At 36.6% G+C, this 21743-nt stretch overlaps 1 protein-coding gene across 2 annotated transcripts in view; it reads left to right on the forward strand.

The window, feature by feature from the left end:
- The window catches only part of LOC134542368 (insulin-like receptor), a 291737-nt gene extending 270871 nt beyond the window's left edge, over window positions 1–20866 (forward strand). For both annotated transcript variants that reach the window (XM_063386544.1, XM_063386545.1), the window contains 5 exons: window positions 7484–7649; window positions 8087–8294; window positions 10653–10824; window positions 12062–12373; window positions 19232–20866. In XM_063386544.1, coding sequence (XP_063242614.1) covers window positions 7484–7649; window positions 8087–8294; window positions 10653–10824; window positions 12062–12373; window positions 19232–19819 — 1446 coding nt within the window. In that variant the 3' untranslated portion in view covers window positions 19820–20866. The remainder of the gene's footprint in view (window positions 1–7483; window positions 7650–8086; window positions 8295–10652; window positions 10825–12061; window positions 12374–19231) is intronic.
- Window positions 20867–21743: the final 877 nt, after the last annotated feature.

The following is a 21743-nucleotide window of genomic DNA, read 5'->3' on the forward strand; positions in this document are numbered from 1 at the left end:
TGTTTTACTAATATTGAATTATGTATGGTTAGCAAAGCTCTGGAACCACTAGTTAAAGAAGATAGTTTTCATCCTGCATTAGAGATAACCTTCCAATTTGATGATATGTCAATAAATGATAATACATCATCTTCTTATAAAAACTATAAGATTGGTGACTACCTCAGTCTTTTTATTGCTCTTAGGGACCATGACTGGTCAATTTTATACAATTCTAAAAATATTAATTCTATGGTTGACTACTAAACTTGTACAATGAATGATCTTATAGAATTATATGTACCTACTACTATTAAAAAGGCTACGAAGTATCCCCTATGGTATTCTAACCAGCTAATAAAATCTCTTAAGAAGAAATTGCACTATCATAAATTATTTAAACGAAATCTGAATCCGTTTTACTATTCATTATTCTCAGATTACCGCAAGGAAACTAAATAACTTCTGCGTAGAGATAAAACAAACTGGCTTTGTAATATTAACAACAAAATTAAACAAAACCCTAAAATTTTTTGGAATTATGTTAAAATAATGAGAAAGGTTTATAGTCAGCATCCCTCAATTAAAATTAATGACTAAACTACGGATAATATAAATTTAATTGTGAATTGCTTTGCTGAATATTTTTCAAGTGTCTATGTAACTCCTAAAAACAAAAATAACCAATATATTTCCACTTGTAGTTCATACAATATCCCTATGTCTAATATATCAATTAGTCTAGTCCTTTGGAGTATAAAAACCTTAAAATCTTCATTGTCCACAGGACCTGATAACATACCAAATTTTATTATCAAAGGTTGCTCCTTAATCCTTGCTCCTCTCTTACAGCATATATATAATTTCAGTATTGTAAATAGCATCTACCCTGACAAATGGAAAATTGCCAAGGTTATTCCTGTACACAAGAAGGGCAAAACTTCTATTGTTTCAAATTACAGGCCTATATCGCTTTTAAATAGATTTGCCAAAATATTTGATAAAATAATATTTAAACACTTAGCGTTTAATGTAAATAATAGGTTGTAAGATTCACAGCATGGGTTCAGAACAGGTAAGATAACCATGACAAACTTACTCTCTTTTCTTAATCCCATTTATTCTGAAGTCATCACACGTGGTCAAGTAGATGTTTGTTACTTTGATTTAGCTAAAGCTTTCGACACTGTTAATCATCAAATACTACTAAGCAAATGTTCCAAAATTGGGCTAAGTGATAAATATTTATCATGGTTAACAAGCTACTTAAAAAATAGAAACTTTTATGTATCAGTACAGAATATAAATTCAGATCTCCACTCAACTCCTTCTGGCGTCCCTCAAGGTGGCACACTATCTCCTTTACTTTTTAATATCTACATTGATGATTTGATATAACATCTGGATTAAAGAACTCAGTTGGCACTCTTTTAGCTGATGACTTAAAGATATATAGAAAAATCACTTCATATCATGACAGTTATCTACTACAATGTGATATTACAGAAATTGCTAATTGGTGCTAATAAATTCTCACTTTATTGCTCTACAACCTAATACATCACTAACTATCTCACTCAAATCACATTCATTACATCACCTTATTTACACACACCAAGTCCTATTGTTGATGCTCGTCCTTTTTCTCTCCACACGGGTGCCAACCTCTGTCTCCACAATTATCATGCTGGGTGCCAACTGACACATATCAACACTAAACATAACACAACAACACTAAACATAACACCCTTCCCCCTTAAGTGATGAAATCCTTCATCCACCCTGGTTTGACCATTGCCCTATTAGGCCTGGTACTACTCGACACATCGCCTTCGTGTGTTTGATTCCCCTCACGGCAAGGGCCCTGTTGTGGGTTTACAAGCCGTGGTGCGCTGGCCTCAAAACCTCTGAACTCTTCTTCCTCCTCTGGTGATTGCGGCCGCTGCCCCGGCGGTCGCCCCTGCTCTGCTCCGTTAGGCATCCCTGGAGACCGTCCTTGCTCTGTTCTGTTGTGCTCCCCTACCTGCCGCTCCACTTCAGCGCTGGAGGATCCTACCGTGGATCCTACGCTCTCACCCCCTGCTTGTGGAAGACTCCTGCTAGCATCATTTCCAGGAACAGCATACCTACGGCGCAATTGATCAATGTGCCGTCTCATGTAAACTCCTTCACTTGTTAACACTGTATAAGAAAGGGGCCCTGTTACGCCCACCACAACAGCAGGAACCCATTTCGGTCCCCTACCCATATTCAAAGCGAATACCAGGTCTTGGGAAACAAACATCCTTGGAGGAACTGGTTTGGTCTTCTCCTCTTGCTTGCTTTTCATTTCTTCTACAAAATCAGGATGCACCCTGTCCAGGCATGTTCGGAGTCGCCTCCCCATGAGAAGTTCGGCTGGGCAGGCTCCGGTTGCTGCGCACGGCATCACATGCTGCGTTAATAACATCCTTGCCAAACGGTGTGGTAAGTCTGCCCCATCCAACCGCTTAAGCGCCTCCTTCATTGACTGAACCATTCGCTCAGCTTGACCATTTGACGAAGGATGGTATGGAGCAACCTTGACCAGCCTAATACCATTGTTCCTTGCAAAACTTATGAATGCAGCAGAGGCAAATGCAGTTCCGTTGTCACTCACAATAACATCGGGAATACCGTGGGTTACACACAACGAACGCATAGCCGTTATGACAATTGTAGACTCTTGACAAGGTGGGATCCTTCCTGGTCAGCTCGGCGATCTCTTGTGCCGTTAAGGGAGGAGTGTCAAGCGCTTCTAGGAGAAGTACTTCCATTGGTGCTGGCACAGGGTTTTCATGGGTTACGCGGGGAAGGCGACTAAGACCATCAGCATTGGATATGCTTGCTCCAGGTTGGTATCTCAACACAAAATCATATCCACTTAGCAGTACACTCCAACGAAGCATTCTTGGCGAAATGATGTTTGGCGTAATCTTGTCTGCCGTGAATAGCTCAAGCAGGGGTTTATGGTCTGTGCGGATCTCGAAATTTCTTCCATATACGTAGTTGTGGAACTTTTTCACACCTGCAATTATGCTAAGGGCTTCGCGATCAATTTGCGCATAATTACGTTCCGTGACCGTCATTGTGCGAGAGTAGAAACATACGGGTACTTCATCACCGTTGTCATTTGGCTGACTGAGAACAGCCCCAACCCCATACTGTGAAGCATCACATGTCAATATAAGGTGTCGATTTGGATCATAATGTGCCAGCAAGGACTCTGATGTCAAAAGGGCCTTGGTACCTGCGAAAGCCTTGTCATGGACCTGTGTCCATTCCCACGGTGACTCCTTCCGAAGCAGCTGGTGCAGGGGCTCCGCCACCTCAGCCTTATGCTTAAGGAACGAATGGTAGAAATTCAGCAGGCCCAAGTAGGCCTGGAGCTCTCCCTTGTTGGTGGGGACCGGAGCTTCATGAATAGCAGCCACTTTATCAGGGGTTGGACGAATTCCTTTCTGATCCACTATATATCCAAGAAAAGTCACCGCAGATGCTCCCAATACACACTTTTGTGCCTTCACATGGATTCCCGTTGCTCGAAAACGCTCTAGGATCTGCCTTACCCTCCTATATAAATCCTCCATGGATGTCCCCTTCACCAACACATCATCAAAATAGGGCAAAACACCATCCATGCCCGCCAACAAGTCCTCCATGAACCGCTGAAACTTACCAGGGGCTACACTAACGCCGAACTGTAGGCGGTTCACCTTAAATGCCCCCTTATGCGTAACCAGCGTTTGGGCCATGGCCGCACTTTCATCCACTCGCAGCTGTTGAAATGCCTGAGCCAAGTCGATCTTAGCAAATACTGTGCCCCCATAAAGCTTGGTTAGCAGTTGGTTAATGAGAGGAATAGGGTACAGGTCTTTCTTCAAAGCCTTATTGATGGTGCTTTTATAGTCCCCGCAAATTCTCACTTCCCCATTTTGTTTTAATACTGGAACAATAGGGGTACCCCATTCAGAATGCATGACAGGTGTATAGACCCCTTGCTCTACTAACTTGTCAATCTCACGTTCAATCTTTGGCAGGAGTGCAAAAGGAACTGCCCGTGGTTTCAGTCACAGAGGTCTGACTTCCTCGTCTAACTGAAACCCAATGGGAGGGCCTTTGTACTCTCCCAACTCTGCACTGAACACATCAGGAAAATCATTGATCAAGTCAGAGACTGAATAACTTACTGCGAGAACACCTCTAACTTCTATTCCTAGTGCCTTCATCCAGTTCCTACCCAGGAGCGATCGGTGGTGCCCCCTAGACACAATTAATGGCAGTTTACTCTTCCGCAATCCATACGTCACGTCAACTTCACAAGTACCCAGCGTCTCTATAGCATTCCTACTGTAATCCTGTAAGATCACTGTACTCTTCTTTAGTGCCGGTGACCCCTGGGGGTAGATGTTTGAGAAGGTGGATTCATCAACAATTGACACTCCCGCTCCTGTATCTAACTCCATTTCCACTGGATAACCTCCAATAAACACTGTTGTACCAAACTCAGCAGCCCCTTGCACATTGATGTTCCAAAGATGATACACCTGGTCTTCTGTAGAGCTTGGAATGCTATTCACTTCTTCCTTCTGCCTTTGCTCCACCTGATTTACATTGCCCTTGTTCTTATCAGCCGCCTTTGCTCTGCAGACCTTTTCAAGGTGGCCTATCTTCTTGCAGTAATAGCATTCTACATTTATAAAACGGCATGTGGCCCTGAAATGTTGACCACCACAACATGCGCACTTAGGTGTCTTAGAATTTAGGTTACGCCTAGGTGCAATGTTCCTGTTACTCACTTGGTCTACCCTCACAGGGATGTGTTCCTTCCCACAAGTTGCTTCCTGTGCTACATAATCGGCATTCACAACGGCTGCCGACGCCCCACGAATGTCACGAGTGTTCTGGTATGCAGCCTCGGCAGCAAGGGCCCTTTCCTGGGCTTGGGCGAATGTCAAAACAGATTCAGACAACCACCTTCGCTGCACCGTTTCATCCTTCATACCGCAAACAAAACGGTCTCGTAGAGTAAGGTCAAGGTTATTGCCGAAATTGCAATGTTCAGCCAGCCTTCTCAATTCGGCAATATACTCCGCCACACTTTCATCTTTCCGTTGATTGCGACGGTGAAATTTAAAACGTTGATAAATTTCCGATGGTGTAGGCGCGAAATGGTTTTTTAACAGCGCCACTATCTCCTGGTATGTTTCAGTGGCTGGAGCAGCTGGCGAGATTAACGACCTCACAACACTGTACGTTTTTGGGCCACACACACTTAAGAGAACAGCACACTTCTTCTCGTTACTTGTGACTTCATTAACTTAAAATAAAACTCTAAGCGCTCTGCGTAGGCATCCCAGGTCTGTGGATGCGCCACATCAAATTCTTCAATGTTACCCAAGTTAGTCATGATGCTGGTTGTATGTGATACCTATCTATTGTATCCCATCCTCGTCGCCAGTAATAAATTCTCACTTTATTGCTCTACAACCTAATGCATCACTAACTATCTCACTCAAATCACATTCATTACATCACCTTATTTACACACACCATGTCCTATTGTTGATGCTCGTCCTTTTCTCTCCACACGGGTGCCAACCTCTGTCTCCACAATTATCATGCTGGGTGCCAACTGACACATATCAACAACACTAAACATAACACAACAACACTAAACATAACAGGTGCACAAATAATTTGGTTAATCTAAACATGGAAAAAACTACTATCATTACCTTCTCTAGCAAAATCTACCCGTTGCAATATGAATACAAACCTATTACTAAATCTCAACATGTGAAAGACCTAGGAATTTTATTTGATCAAAAATTATTTTTCCATCTTCACATTGAAAACATTATCTCGGTATCTAACAAAATACTTGGTCTAATTAAATTTATCACCTCAACACCTCAAATATCGACTCTATTCTCTCTCTCTATACAGCTCTAATACGTTCGAAACTTGAATATGGTTCTATTATATGGAATAGTATCAATAACATTGACATTGAAAAGCTTGTTAGGATTCAATCTAAAGTATGTGACTATATTAACAAAAAATTAAATACCAACAATAACATAGATTTAAATTCCCTCCTCGGTTAATTGTCAACTAGATGAACGATATTAGATGCCATATTTGTTTTCAATTGTTATTATGGTAATCTTATATGTCTTCATATATTTGATGTTACTGGCATTAAAATTCCTTCATTTAATAGCCGTAACCCACCTTTTTTGTGCACACTCTTAAATACAAATATTATATATAGACTTGTTAACAATTTCAATATGTATGTTAATCACTTACAACCTACCAGAGAGAAAAAACTTGTTAAAAAAATTATTTTTTCGGCATCCAAAGATTAATCATATTTATGCTCTAATGTGTTTTCCCTAAATTATTTAATACTAGATGTATTATTATAAAATTTTATTTCAATCTATGGATACTAACTTTAATTATCTACATAATATTATATGTTCTGTACTTACCTTAGTTACTTGTAGCATAATCAACAGTGTTGTAATGCATTATATTTCCTTTGTATTATCTTTTACTTTATGTTTAAATTATTTACACTAGGTACAACTTCAGATGGTGTGTCCTTCGTCTGTGTCAATGTTCTAATTCTTTTTGTTTTGTATTTGTTAATTGTCATTTTTTTGTGTTTGTTTTTATGTATGGTGGCTACCACCCCGGCTCATCGCTGTTGGTAGTCATCTCACAACTTTAATAAATAAATTAATTAATTTTACTTGAATCTAATCATTCAAGTGGATTTAGTATTGAATAAATTGAATTTAATGGATTGCATTCAGTTCATCAGCCAAGTGTGTAGGTTCATGATCATTGTGATCATATTATGATCAATAGACACTATCACGTCTGGGTGCCGGGGCTATGCCTCAGTTAACTTGGACCTTTTTCTTATTTTTTAATGTTATAATTAGAAATTTAGGTCCCAGACATGGTGGCCCATTGGTCCACTGGAACATAGTTTGTTGTTCAGTATATAGATGGCAAAGTCGCTAGGAACATTATTTCATTTAGGCACAGTGAGTTTTATCTTTCGGTCAATCATGTGACATACATGTATTTTTCTTCGGGGGAAGAATATAAATATCAAAATTCATTTGAAACTTTTTGAAAACAACCATCAACAGTTTTGAGTAAATTCATAATTGTAGACAGAACTTTACACCTAATTAACTGTAACAACTGATGGAATATTTGTCGAGTGTTTTCTGTATGTGCCACGAACAACCATCATCTTAGCAAGGCACGATTTTTGTTACAGGTGGAATGGTTAAGTAGTTGTGACTTTCTTTTTCACTTTGATGCTTATAATTTTTTCTAAAATACTCCAGGGTTAGGGCTATTATTTTTTCTTAAATTTTATGTATATTGTAATAAAAAGTATTAAAATGTTAAAATGTTGTATCAAAAAGTTAATATATATATTTTTTCTTTATTTCAGGACACATCATCTTCTGGATTCGATTTGCTTATTGGAGCCTTAGTTGGTACTGTCCTTGTGCTAATGCTGATTTTTGCGGGTGCATACTTTTTAAGGCGCAAGTACATTCCAGGAGTACCAAATATGCGGCTCATTGCATCCGTTAATCCAGAATACGTTAGCACAGGTTAGAGTTATAAATAGCATTTATGATTTATTGTGGTTAATATGTTTGCATTGTGTATTTAGGTTAGTCTTCTTAGACTGCACAGTTTATTTAGAATACATTTAAATTTACTAAGTATTTTGTAGTTAGTCTTCAAATAGGAGATAGTGCTACAAAAAAAATTTTGATGTACATTCAAGAAAATATGAATGGATTTTCTGGGACCATTCAATCTATTTCCGCAAACTTTCTTTGCATAACTAAATTATTAAAATGTTAAGTTATAAACAGGTTAGACTAGTATAGAGAATAAATAATCCAATGTGCTAGTATTTATATTAGTCTGGGCCAGAAGTCTTAAGACAATAAGGGAAGTATCGGAAGTAGTAAAAAGTATTTATTTTATAAAGTTATCAGTTCCTGTTGGTTTATAACTGTTGTACCTTTTTTGTTGACAGTGTACGTGCCAGATGAATGGGAGGTCCCAAGGAAGAAGATAGATTTGCTGCGAGAGCTGGGTCAGGGATCCTTCGGCATGGTCTACGAAGGCATATGCCACGACGTGGTGGAAGGGCAGCCGGAGATCCGGTGTGCCATCAAGACTGTCAATGAGAACGCCACCGACCGAGAGCGGAGTGAATTTCTTAATGAGGCTTCTGTTATGAAGTGAGTTAGCTGCATGTCTGTAGTAAATATACAATGCTTTTTAAATTTTACCTATTTTTCCTGAACTATTTAAATAGTAAAATATCTTAAAATTTCGTGATTTGAGATACTTAATTTTCTAAGTTTTGCATTATCACGAAAATGCTGTAATATTCATGGTATTGCAAAACTTAGGAACTTTAATATCTCAAATCTTTAATATCTCAAATAATTGAATTTTAAGATGTCTCTTGACTATTGAACAAAATTATTGATATATGTACCTATTTTATGATTATTTGTTTTGTTTTTAATCATTGATTTTAAGGCTTGCATTCACCTGCAATTTGTTTTTGTTTTTTAAAAACTCAGGTTTTTATGAAGTAATTTTTTTAATAAAAAGAGCATAGAAGTTATTTTCTATGTGTTTTACAGAGTGACAATGACAGTGATGCAGTTTAATTATAAACAGTTGTTGGACTTTTTACACAGTGTCTAATTCGAGCATATTTCTATTGAGTTTTTTCTTCTTCTACGCCAAGGCAGACTGCCATTGGTTCAGTGTGAAGTATCTGTGGCAGAGAGGCGCTTGTAGCATATTGTATTGACTGTGGTAGAGGTGCTCATGCTGTCGTTTACGAAGCACGCAGGGTCGTCTTTGCGACATTCCCGAAACTGTCTCCCTCACTCTACGCCTGACATAGGGGTACCTGTGTGCAACCCAGAGTTTCCTCTTTCCTATCATCTATTAATCTATATTTTCGGTTAGCTCTTGTGCAGGCTCATTGTGACACACTGAGTTATTATTTTTTTGCATGCACACTTGAAGTTTAGTTATTACTTACGTCGATCATTCACTTACCAAGTTTGATTGGTTAACACTGCGCTCTTTCCCCATTCCGCCCTCCTTGTCGCCTTGCTTGTCTGCTACAAAAACTCATAGTCATATTAATGAGCTGACTATATATGCGAAGAAACAGCATTGTTTTTTGTGTCTTTGAGAAGCTCATAGTTAAAAAGTTACTAAAGCAATATGATATAGATGTTCTTGTTACGTATTTCTACCCTGGTAATCATATTTAGGTCTGATGTTCTTGTTATGTATTTCTACCCTGGTAATCATATTTAATTATTTAGGTCTGATTTTTAAGATGTTTCATTTTAAAATAATATGCAATGTTTAAATTGTAGTGAACAATTTATAAAAATCTTCCTAAAACAAAATTTATATTAGGAATTTGCATAAAATCTTAACACAGTGAGTCTTAAAATTATATCTTGTGTCACATGTTCTTTTATGAATCGAGTTCACTTTTTTGAATCAAGTTCACTTTTTTGTTCGCATTGTTTGCACCGAGAGCTACTACAGATACTAAAGGTCTATCAAAAAAATCACATACATTTCATTGCTGCTTCATCTCACCGTTTCATCGCTCATTCATCTCTGATAACCTTGATCCATTCATTCATTTTTACATACATTATTGTTTCGAAAGAAAAAATTTAAAAAAATAAGCCAACAGTTCATTAGCTTCACAATTTTTTAAATTTTTTGACGTGACGTCTAATAAATCGATGAACGCCGGCTGCACGCACGAAAAAGTGTCCCGTTACACACATTGTCCCGTTACGCTCATTGTACGCTTGCGCCGCATCTATCTCTCTTCCACTCGATTGGAACAACCATCGATTTGACTTTTTCGAGACACATTAAACTTGAAACACTCCCATTCGTTTCCTACTTTTCCTATCATCGTCCTATCCTTAACAGAATAACACAGATTCGAAGAAGTTAAATAGCAAGCATGTATAAAATAATCTCTTCGTTAAAGTAATAAACATATTTGAATTAAAGAGTGCAAATAAAAGTAAATTTATCAATTAAATTGTAGATTTCATTTCACTCCTTCTTTGTATCCATACAAAATAGTGATAATTCAATAAAAATGATTCAAATTTATTCATAAAAGTATGCAATCATTTCAACAATGTTTTGTTATGACGTCACGTTAAACTATCATCCGTAAACCGACTTTACAGACAACCAATTTTTTTTTTCTTTATAATATACGATGGGAGATACTGGGAATATAATAAAGTTTACCTTTGAGAATTTTTTTTTGAGTTGTTATTCTCATTTTACAAAAAGAACAGCACTGGTGCATGATACAACATAGATACTTCTGTACGTTTCAGAACATTTTCTGATGATTTGGCCATCCCATTCCTGCTTTTTCCATTCCCATTTGATTCTCTCTTCTTCTTCTGGTGTTCTTGGACTAAGCCATTTTGATTGTGTGTTCATATTCTGCCTTCCTGTCTGTGTCAGGAAGCAAATCAAGGGCAAGGGTGTGCTTGTTAAGCAATTTTTTTTTCCAGGTCGTTCAACACCCACCATGTAGTGAAGCTGCTAGGCGTGGTGTCTCAGGGACAACCTGTTCTAGTTGTAATGGAACTGATGGCGTTTGGAGACCTGAAGACCTATCTTCGTTCCCATCGTCCAGACTCTGGAGAAAAGGAAAATATAGCAATGCAGCCACCTACTCTGAAGGTAAGCTCTTCAAAGCAGTTGATGTTGAAGACATGTGAGGTTGTGTGTAATGTTCTTATCTGATATTGGTGCACAGTGGTTGCATATGGTTTGGAAATTGGTTTGGGAGAAGGAAAAGTCTTGGTGTAAACATATTCCCCATATAATTTGTAATTAATACTTTTAATTGATTAAAATTTCAAGTACTGCTCAGCAAAGAGGAATAATGAACTAAAATGATTGTTTTATTTAATTAATAGATATATCTTAGTAAAAAAAAGCAATAAGCATATAAATTAGATGGAACAGAGCACTCTCACGAAAGTACTGTCAACTTTCTGCTTGGCTTGAATTAACTTTGACAGCTGTCGTGTCTATCCTGATCCCTAGGCGCGCTGTTGCCCATAGTCGTCCGGTTTGTGCATGAGTGTATAAAAAGTGCTTTTGAGCGGTGAGCGCACCCGAGCACAGCGGCTGGTGTGATAAATATCAGTGTAATCGGACTCGGACCGCATACTCTCTCACGCATCTCATGCGTCCCCCTCCCCTGCTTCCCGCTCGCCGCGCGCCGGTGCGTGGGAGGCGGACGCATCTCATGCGTCCCCCTCCCCTGCTTCCCGCTCGCCGTGCGCCGGTGCGTGGGAGGCAGTCGTAGCTCGCCTGTCATCCGCGACGGACGTGTCTGAGCGCTGCTTCGCACTTCGCAGCTAGCGACTCGTGAGTGGTTCGCCGTTTAGCAGCCAGTGCCTTAACGACATAGACCGAACTAAATGGCATCTCGAGCGGCCGACAGCTCGAGGGGTCACGGTTGTAAGCCACAAGGTGAGAACCCGTTCACTCCCTGATTTTTAGGCTGGCCGGCGCTCTCGTCAGGACAGGGAATCACTCGCATCAGGGGTCAGTGAGCCAGGTGTCGTAAACTTAAAAAAAAATCCAAAATCCACTACCATATTGCCCATGTGTAAAATATATATATATATATATATATAATTTATCCTTCAGTATTTAAACATGAATTATCTTAGCCATCCTGATAAAGTATTAATCTGACCGCTACTCAGCTAAGGCCAAACACAACTCCTTATCAGTGCTGTGGAAACACAATATTAAGCAGACATTTTTGTCACCTTTATTCATGTAGCATTCAACTACTGACATGTGTCTTGTATTTAAGCATTTGGCAGCTCTGTTTTTAGTTGAGCAAATATTTTTGTATGCTTTTAGACTCGGCAGGTTATTCGATTATTTTTTTACGCAGCAAATCCTGCAGATGGCCATAGAGATCGCGGACGGGATGGCGTACCTCACGGCCAAGAAGTACGTCCACCGGGACCTGGCTGCCCGCAACTGCATGGTCGCAGAGGACCTGACCGTGAAGATAGGAGACTTCGGCATGACGCGCGACATTTACGAGACGGACTACTACAGGAAAGGCACCAAGGGGCTGCTGCCGGTCCGGTGGATGGCCCCGGAGAGCCTGAAGGACGGCGTGTTCACGAGCTGCTCCGACGTGTGGAGCTATGGTGTGGTGCTGTGGGAGATGGCGACACTCGCGTCCCAGCCCTACCAGGTGAGGTTCTACGCGGCTCGGGTAGTGGACCAGTTGGTATTTTGTATTGCATTCTTAGTATCAAGGGCAACTCCAACGACTTTTCACTCTGATTTTATGCCATTTTGATTGAATTTCCTATAAGCACACACAGCCAAGCTAAAAATGGTAAAATAACAGCTCTCATCTGTAGCACTTCAAAAGTTTAATAGTATGTATAATTTAATTTTTCTCTAGAATACTATTGGGCTTGATTAAAATTTATTCAGCAGTTGAGTAGTGATTTCCTGACCAAGCCAGGGGGCCAAAAATTAACCCATAGGCCACGGTTTGGCTACTACTATACTATTAGATAAAAGAAGTATCTCATTATAACCCAGTAACACTGCTGTTATATTATTGTACTGTCTTTAATTTGCATTTATAATTTTGTGAGCATAAAGCCTAAGATTGAAAATTCTCAGGGAAACCATGGCCTAAGTAGTATATAGGCTTCCCAGATCTGCAGACTTTTCTTTTATCGTTCTGCGCACATGTATCACGTTGGAGATACTGCAAATTATATTGGCACTAATCTAGCGGAGGTGTTAATGGTAGTTTGATGATATAAAATGAGAAAATGCTGAATTGTGTGTAATATGGTTGCCCGAATGATAGTAAATGAATAAAGTACATTCGATAAAGCATTACAGTTTCTTTTAAAACTATAACTCAGCAGTATTGAGTGAATTTGCACAAAAAGATTAATTTTAACAACAGGTAATCACAAAGCAAGGTAGGTAGGGATAAATGAATTGTAAAAATTAAGTTTTTTACAACCACAGTAGTTGAGAATTTTTTTTTGTGGGGTCCTAGGTCTAAACAGTTGAGCAAAAACTTTCTTTAAATGTGTTTTTTTTTTTTTGTTTAATTTGTCTCTCTAAACTATATTCTTGTTATAAATGTAGGATACAGCTACAAGTTCACTGTTATTAGTATTGATGTTTACATATAATTTAGCCACCAAATGTATCTTATAGTATTGCCAAATAAATTAACATATGAACTTCCATTAACTTTAGAAAACTTATAAACATGTTCCTAAGTATTGATTCAGAAAACAAAAATTTGCACTTAATCCTTACTAATATTATAAATGCCAAAGTAACTCTGTCTGTCTGTCTGTCTGTCGCACTTTCACATCAAAACTACTGAACCGATTTAAATGGAATTTGGTACACGGATAGTCTAGAGTCTGAGAAAGGACATAGGCTACTTTTTAATGCGAAAAAAGGGTTGTAAGGGGTTGAAAAGGGGAGATGAAAAGTTGTATGGAAGTATCGTCATTTTTAGAGCTTGAAGATTAAAACATACTTTTTAGGCTGTTGATTCGATATAAATAAATATGACATTCAAAGTTTGTAAAAGTTTTACCCTTAAGTGTGTAAAATAATAGTAGGGAATAGGAGATGAAAGTTTGTATGGAAATATGTAAGGTTTATGTGAATGTTTTATAAGTTTGCGACAAGAGACAAAATATTAGAGATATTCTGATGTAACATTTACGGAGTCATTACAAAATGTGAAACTGAAGTTAACGCGAGTAAGAAACTTTCCAGCTGTCGAGCCGTGCGGGGGGGGGGAGCGCGGTGTAGGTGGGGAAATATGCCTAAGTGTGCTTACCCGAATGGGCAGACACATGAGGGCAGACGACTGTGTCACACGCATGCGAATACTGATTTTGTCTGCTGCCAATTCATTATTATTCACTGCAAATTGATTACAATTCGATTTGCTTTCACAATTTTTTTTATTTAATTAATGTTCTTTGTGAAACACAAATAACTTTAAGTTTTTGGGTTAGGTTATTAAATATTTTTTCTTTAGTTGGGTCATTGTTTTGTTTATTTCATTTGTCAAAAGTATATTACTTTCGAATTTAGTTAGATGTTATTACGTAATTATTATTTGTTGTACATTTGGATATTAGCTAGGTACCTGAGAACGGTAACTCCTTTTGTTTATTTTTGTGAATCATACATAAAATACCATTGATGTCATTAACTTTACAAATAGCTCATGAAAGTATTTATACGTTTATGTCTTATTTGTAAAATAATTAGCCTAAACAATTTAAAATGCTCGCCAAAGACACTATTCCATGCGGACAAAATCGCAGGCACAACTAGTTAAATTATAATGTTAAACTTCATGCTTCAGAGTAGGTTTTATTTACTGTTTAGATAATTATTTTGGTAATTTTCTGAAAAAAATTCAAACAAAGATCTCATAATCGTATTTTTGAGTTCTCTCAGTGATATTTGATGTTTCTGTAAATTGGCATTTAGATACTTTAAGTAGTTTATACTATAGGTAGTTTACCATTTTATTATAATTTTGGGTTACATTAGGTTAGCTACAATACTGTCAATCATTTGATTGTTTGGTTAGCTGTATTTAAAATACTGTTAGAGCATTTGAATGGCTGGTTGATTCAGGCAATTTCGAACACTGTAAAATGGTATAAATGGTTGGATTTGTTAGGTCAGCAATATTTAAACTATTAAACAAAATTAATTAGGACATGTAGTACTAAAAAAAAAAATATTTTTAGAATTTATAATTTTTATATTCTTTTAGGAAGCGGGGTGGTAGATTTGCAGTTAAAGTAAAAGAAAATGTCAGAATTTTTGAAAACTTAAAAAAATTCAATGTTAAAAGATTTGTGTAATAATAAGTAAATTGAAACATTTTTATAATGTTTTATATTGAAAGGATGATAGAGTATTAACTTTCTAACCTTGAATTTTGAAAGAAGTACGTAGCTTTTTTGGAAGATAGTAAATAAGCTACAAAATAATTGTTTTTTCTGCATTTTTCAATTACAACTTTATTTTCCCTTGCAGTAGTTTCTTACTGCAGACAGTTTTTTTGTATTTATATAAATGATTTTATTACATATGTATTTATAGATGATTGCCTCTCGTATGGTCCTAGCAGACAATTAACTGGAGTCAATGCTACAAATGTATAGCTTTATTTTAGCCAAACTTGTGTTGTATATGTATTTAAAAAAAAAAAACTTCAAGCTATATTAAAATCTGAGCAAACTAAATGCTCTTGTCAATTTGAAATCTAGGTCGGACGGAGAAAGAGAAAACCTCCAATAAAAACTCATTTAGGCATAAATTAAGCAATTTAACTAATTATAGTTATCAAAAGTATCTTCTAATTTATTTTAATGGAATTTAAGCACACCGTCATAGTTCACGATGAGGGAAACCACCATGTTTTATCGCATAATCGTCACACATCTTATACTAAAATCAAGTTTGGAAAGTAGGGGTGCGATTTTTGTGAGAAAAAAAAATTTTTGTTCGGCAAATTTATTCATAAAAACAAAACTCATTCATGGAAAAACCGTTTATTTAAAAAGTAGAGTATACAAAAGCACGCCAAACAATTTAAATTAATAAGTCATGCAATAAAAACCTTTCTTCAACTTTAAATAGAAAAACATAATTTGTGGCACGAATACAAGCCACACATTATGGTTAGTACCTTGTAATGGTCTGTGAAGAAAACATAGGCCTAAAGTAGATACAAAGTAGGTACACTAATATAATAAAATGGGTGTGTGTACTTATGTACGCGCGTGAGAAGTTATACTTCTTTGGCATCATTAAAAAATAGTTTTTAATTGCATGGAAATAATTAATTACAATAAATAATAAAAGGGCTGGAAAATGATAGTCAACACAGTCAATAAAGTTCAGTTTAAATTTGAAAAATTAAATAAATTAAATTTAGAGAATAATAAATTTATGACATAATTTGTACTAAATATTATAAGATTCTTAATTTTAAATATTTATTATTGATTATTTAATATTTTAAAAGAAAATTAATAAATTTAATATTCACTTTTCATTTTTATCAAAAAGTTTTCATTACATTTGTTCATTTATTATTAATAATAATTATTTATTCAATTTAATAATAAATATTAAAAATTAATATTTTAATTTAATTTTCTTTTTTAATTTTTATCACAAGTTTTTTATTAAATGTTTTATTAAATTTATTTCTTTATTTTGTAAATATTAAATAACTAATAATAAATATTTGACATTAATAATTTAATAATATTTATTATTAATTATATTGAATAATCATATTTTTATTTTATATCAATAAATAATACATACAGATAGTTAACCTCAATTATTTTGGAGCACTTGAAAAAGTAGAAAGGCACAATTTTTTTTTTACTAATATTTACGAATAGTAAATAATATTAATCAAAATATTCAATTTAAATCACTACTGAATATAATTTATTAGCACATATTCACACTTGTATGAAACTAAAACACGTGTTGTGAATGTAGAAACTAGAAACATGTGGATAAATATTTTAAATACGAAAACAGTGATCAGAGGTGACGAGTGTGCCAACATGTGCGACTAATAGAGGTTCTATTTCTATTTTGTTGGTAGCTTTTTTTCGAGACTTAATAAGCGGTTTAGCGGGCAACTTCAACCTGTTAATTTTGTCTTACAGTGATGCTCGCGCATCTTAAAATTTCACTCTCATCATTTTTTCATAATACGCCTAAAGAAGTATAACTTAAAAAAAATAGCCAGTCATGGGGACTGTCAACAGAAGTGAAAACTTAAAACTTTGTTTTTAAATGTGTAATATGACATCATTTCTACATCAAATGTAACAAGCGATTTGCCTAACGGCGGTTTGCCTAAACATGAAAATGTTACGGCGATTTGCCTAAAGGCGATTTCCCTAACGTAGTTCTGCCTGACAGCGATTTGCCTAACTGCATTTTGCCTAAAATGTTACTATGATGACAAAACCTCGTTTTGCCTAACGGCATTTTGCTAATGGCAATTTGCCTAACAGCGTTTTGCCTAACCTAACCTAACCTAAACTAAGATAACCTAAGCTAATTTAAGCTAACCTAACCTTACCTGACCTAACTGTGTTTTGCCTATCAGTGGTTTACCTAACGGCGATTTGCCTAACGGCATTTTGCCTAAAATTAGGCAAAACGCCTTTAGGCAAAACGACACGCCCTCAAATGTACGTAAGAAAATGATTTTGGTATTATATCAGTATGATGTCAGCATATCATTTATCCTTACATCATTTTTTAGTCACAACATATGTCAGTGGTATGTTAAAATTACATAAAAATTCATTACCTAGCTATGACAAAACAGTGATGTCAGACCTAGGTCGTGTATTCACGTGGTCAATTTAACTTCACTTAATGCTACTACAGCATGTCGGTGATGCGAACTCACAAGATTTTACCCATCCAAAAAAGAGTCCAACACGCACATGATACAGTCGAGTATATACAATATATTAGTGTATATATGCGTATACATGTACACAGGCCGCTGCGATTCACCAGTCTGGCGCAACACGTCAGTAGCATGTCGGTGACGCGAACCCATAAGTTTTGCTCCTACCAAAAATCACTCAACGCGGCTAAAGAAGTTTTTACTTCAAAAAATTTTTTTTTTAATTTAGCAAAACAGTTCTTTGGTTGTGTTTTAATGATCTGTAAATTTGAATAAAAAGTTTTTTATAGGTTCCACTGAATTTTATGTGAGTCACAAATATTTAGTTAATGTGAGATTATTGAAACTTAAGCATCTGATAAGAAAGTATTTTATAAAGACAGAATGTAATGATATATCTTTGCTGAAATGTATGTTGTGTCAGCTTATCAGCATTACTACACATCCAGATTTTTAACATTATTATTATTTTTTAATGATTCAGCTTTAAATAAGAGTTAAAAGTATTGTCTTAATTTGTGACCCATACATGTACAGTGTTCAACAAAACTCTGTATTTATAGTCTTACCGCAGCCAGGCATGATTGCTGTGCAATTTAAATTTTTTTGTGTTTTTCTTTTAATATACATATTTATAGATAACTCTGAATAATAAAAGACCAGGCGATGGGCCCGCAGTACATAATTTGCAGGGGAATCTTAAAAGGTATACTATGCTTATGCTTGCTATTTCATGTAAGACACACACTGCAACTAAGCACAATTCACAATAAATACTGGTTGCAAAAATTATTTTAAGTCCGATTTTCACGTTTGGGGGTTTTCTCAATCTAGCCCCTTCCCCATCACCTTGAGATGAAAACCAATTAAGAGCGTAACTTTTGTTCTTGAATAATGAGTATGAACCTCCAAATATTGTCAGGTCTACACAAAAGGAGTGAGAGAAGTAAGTTTTCTAGCAGAGTTTTATTCTTTTTTTCCCCCTACCCGAGTAGAATTGCCATTCTAAATAATTGATAAGTGGTAGTGAAGCAGTGGTGGGATGGAGAGTGTGAGAGCAGGTTTACCCTGAGAAAACTGTGAAGCTTACAATCACTCTGGTGACAGAAGACATGCTACCATCACGGAACGTTCCATAGGTTAACTCGGGTAACTGAGTTACCTGAGTTGCAAATCAAAGTATGCAAATCACACTTAAAAAGTTCTTTAAGCAAGATGGAAAATGCATGCAGCATTATGTGACATTTATGTAACTTTTACAGAATTAATATCAAAAATACTAAATAAATACTAAGTTATATGTGGTGTGCATGGAAGTAAAATGACAACTACGTATGTGATGTTGCCAAAACTTTATGATGATTTCAAAAAAAAAGATAATACATGTTAAGGTTAAATTGAAATTCAATTTATATTTTGAAATAGAGTCAATGAACTTAAGTGTATGTGTTTTTGATGAAATTGAAAGAGAAAAAAATAACATCTGATTGCATTTTTCATTATAGTTTACAAATGAGTGCTGATGCATCTGCACTTCGTTTCAGGTGGTGTCACCTTGTGTTTTGATGTTTCCAGGGCTTGTCGAACGACCAAGTGCTACGCTACGTGATAGACGGTGGCGTGATGGAGCGCCCGGAGAACTGTCCGGATCGCCTGTACGAACTGATGAGGTTGTGCTGGCAGCAGAAGCCCCTCACGCGACCGTCGTTCATGGACCTTGTGGAGCTGTTGCTGCCAGAAGTGTCTGCGAGGTTTCACGAGGTGTCGTACTACCACACGGCGGAGGCCGAGGACGCACGGGCCCAGCACATGTCGGCCACGCTCGCCGCCTCCAACGACCCCTCGACCCCTCTGCGTATCACGAGGGACATCGAGGACTTCTCCCTCGGCGACTCGGACGCCGACGAAGGGGATCTCGAGGATGAAGCGGTCGACGACGTGTCGTTCCCCAACTCCCAGCCCAACCCCCACTACCACAGCATGTCCCCCACGCGCGCTGCGCCCCCTGCCGTCTCGAGTCGCGGCAGCCAGGCGGGCAAGGTGGGGAACGGCAGCACCGTCACCACGCCGACGACGGCCAACGGGTGGATCGGTAGCCACCAGAGCAACGGTACCAACAGTTTGGCGAACTCGAGTGTGGTCATGAAGACGACAGAGTGTTGACGTGGGGACTCTCTACCTCGTAAGAGAGACTACTGTGAAAAGTTGCGAGTTAAATATCTTGGCTAATTAGCTGAAGTGCATAAAGAGTAAATAGTTATAAAATGACATTTTGATTCTGACTTGTAATAAACGTGATCTGTGTTTGAGACATTTGTCAGGGAAATAGATGTAAGTGTAGATACGAGGACTCTGTTGAGTTTAGAGCCACTGTATTCTGTACTGCCCCAAATGGAAGGTTTTTTACTGGCTGTGTACAGCCGTGGGTTGGGGGCAACCATTACCGTCCGTACCTGCTATTACACAACTTCGAACAGCTGTTAATATTTATTTTATAATCTTATATTTTTGTTCACAAGTTCCTATTTTGTAATATGTATTTTTACTTTGTATGTGTCCTTTCTGTTTCCTAAATGGTGTGTTGTGTGGGTTTGCGCACAGTCATTATATTTTACTTGGATTTTTTTAAACCCATGGTCATTAGCCAGTTTAGACCTTCCATAATCAGCCATTATCACATCATCAGTTATAAAAATAACAAATGTTTGATGTAAGTGAAACATGTTGCATTTTTCAGGTGTTCAAAAGTGTGAAACTTGCCCGGTAACGTAGATTCCTAACTCATACGACTGCAATTTAGTTTGAGACTGCTGTATATTTCTCAATAAGAACTGGTACACTAGGTGCCAAAATATTATTATAGATGTTTAACTTATTTACTTGATAGTATTTTTGAGTAATGTAGAACTAGCAAGTGGTGTAGTTTTTGTTTTTAGTTTTATGTTCAGTGTTAATTCAGCTGAAGAGAGAGAAAAATAAACGTTCATTCCATAACATGATTATCCTAGCAAAGTAATAAAAAACGTAATAAATAAAGCATATCAGAAGGCAAGCTAATTTATTTTTCACATTTTGTGGAAGAAAGTGGTAGATTTATTATTAATCAACGTTTCTTTTGTTGAACAATGTATTGTAACAGTATTTTATGAGACTCCAAAAAATGCTCATTCAAAGTTCCACGTGTAAATAAATATATTACAACTCTAAAAATAGTTGTCTGACTGCTTTTTCTCTTGAAAGACCTCAATTTCATTTATGTTTACTTTGGTGTTGTACATGTACATATATGTGCAAGAACAAGGCTTTGAATGATATATTTATGATAACATCATTCATAAATATAAATGCACGTACTGAAGCATATTGCGTTGAGATGATGAGGAGGGGGGTGATATAACTCCACAATCCTAAGAAATCCTTAAAAAAAATATAACTCCCATCAACAAAAAGTAAAAATTTGAAAGCAAACAAAAGACAATATGTTCAACCCACCCCCTCCCCCCTTCAAAAATGAAATTATGGATATGCTCCTTTGCACATAAAAATACACTAAATACATGTAGCCCTTCCATTGTCAAAAGCTTCATCTTCAGCTGATTTTAAGATCTTAATGTGTGTTATTAATGCAGTTGCAGTTTTTGCAAAGATATAAATGTTAATGTTTCATTGTGATTTTGAGTCATTATTATGAATGACTAAGTTTAAGAAAAAAGAATGCTTACAAAAATGCTTATAGCATCAAATATTACACATATTGCTAATTTACATCATTGAATACATTAATTGTTTAAATGTTTGCACAGCGAGTAAAGCACAAGTCCATTGCTTGTTTATGATAGTTGATTAGTTGGTATTAAGTTCAGTTTGTTAGCAAAGGCATAACTACACTGGATCATTGTGAATAAATATGCCGACATACAAGACCATTTGGCGCAAAAGCTTATTCTACTACAATTAGAATTATTCGAAGTAATTCGTAGACTACTGGGGTTTTGTACACATGAATAGTTGTGAATAGAAATAAATAAACTTTACGCGTTTGGAAGTTGAATATCAAAAATTGAAATTGTATTTACATCCACATGTG

Source organism: Bacillus rossius, assembly GCF_032445375.1.
Source record: "Bacillus rossius redtenbacheri isolate Brsri chromosome 4 unlocalized genomic scaffold, Brsri_v3 Brsri_v3_scf4_2, whole genome shotgun sequence".
In the NCBI taxonomy this organism is placed as follows: domain Eukaryota; kingdom Metazoa; phylum Arthropoda; class Insecta; order Phasmatodea; family Bacillidae; genus Bacillus; species Bacillus rossius.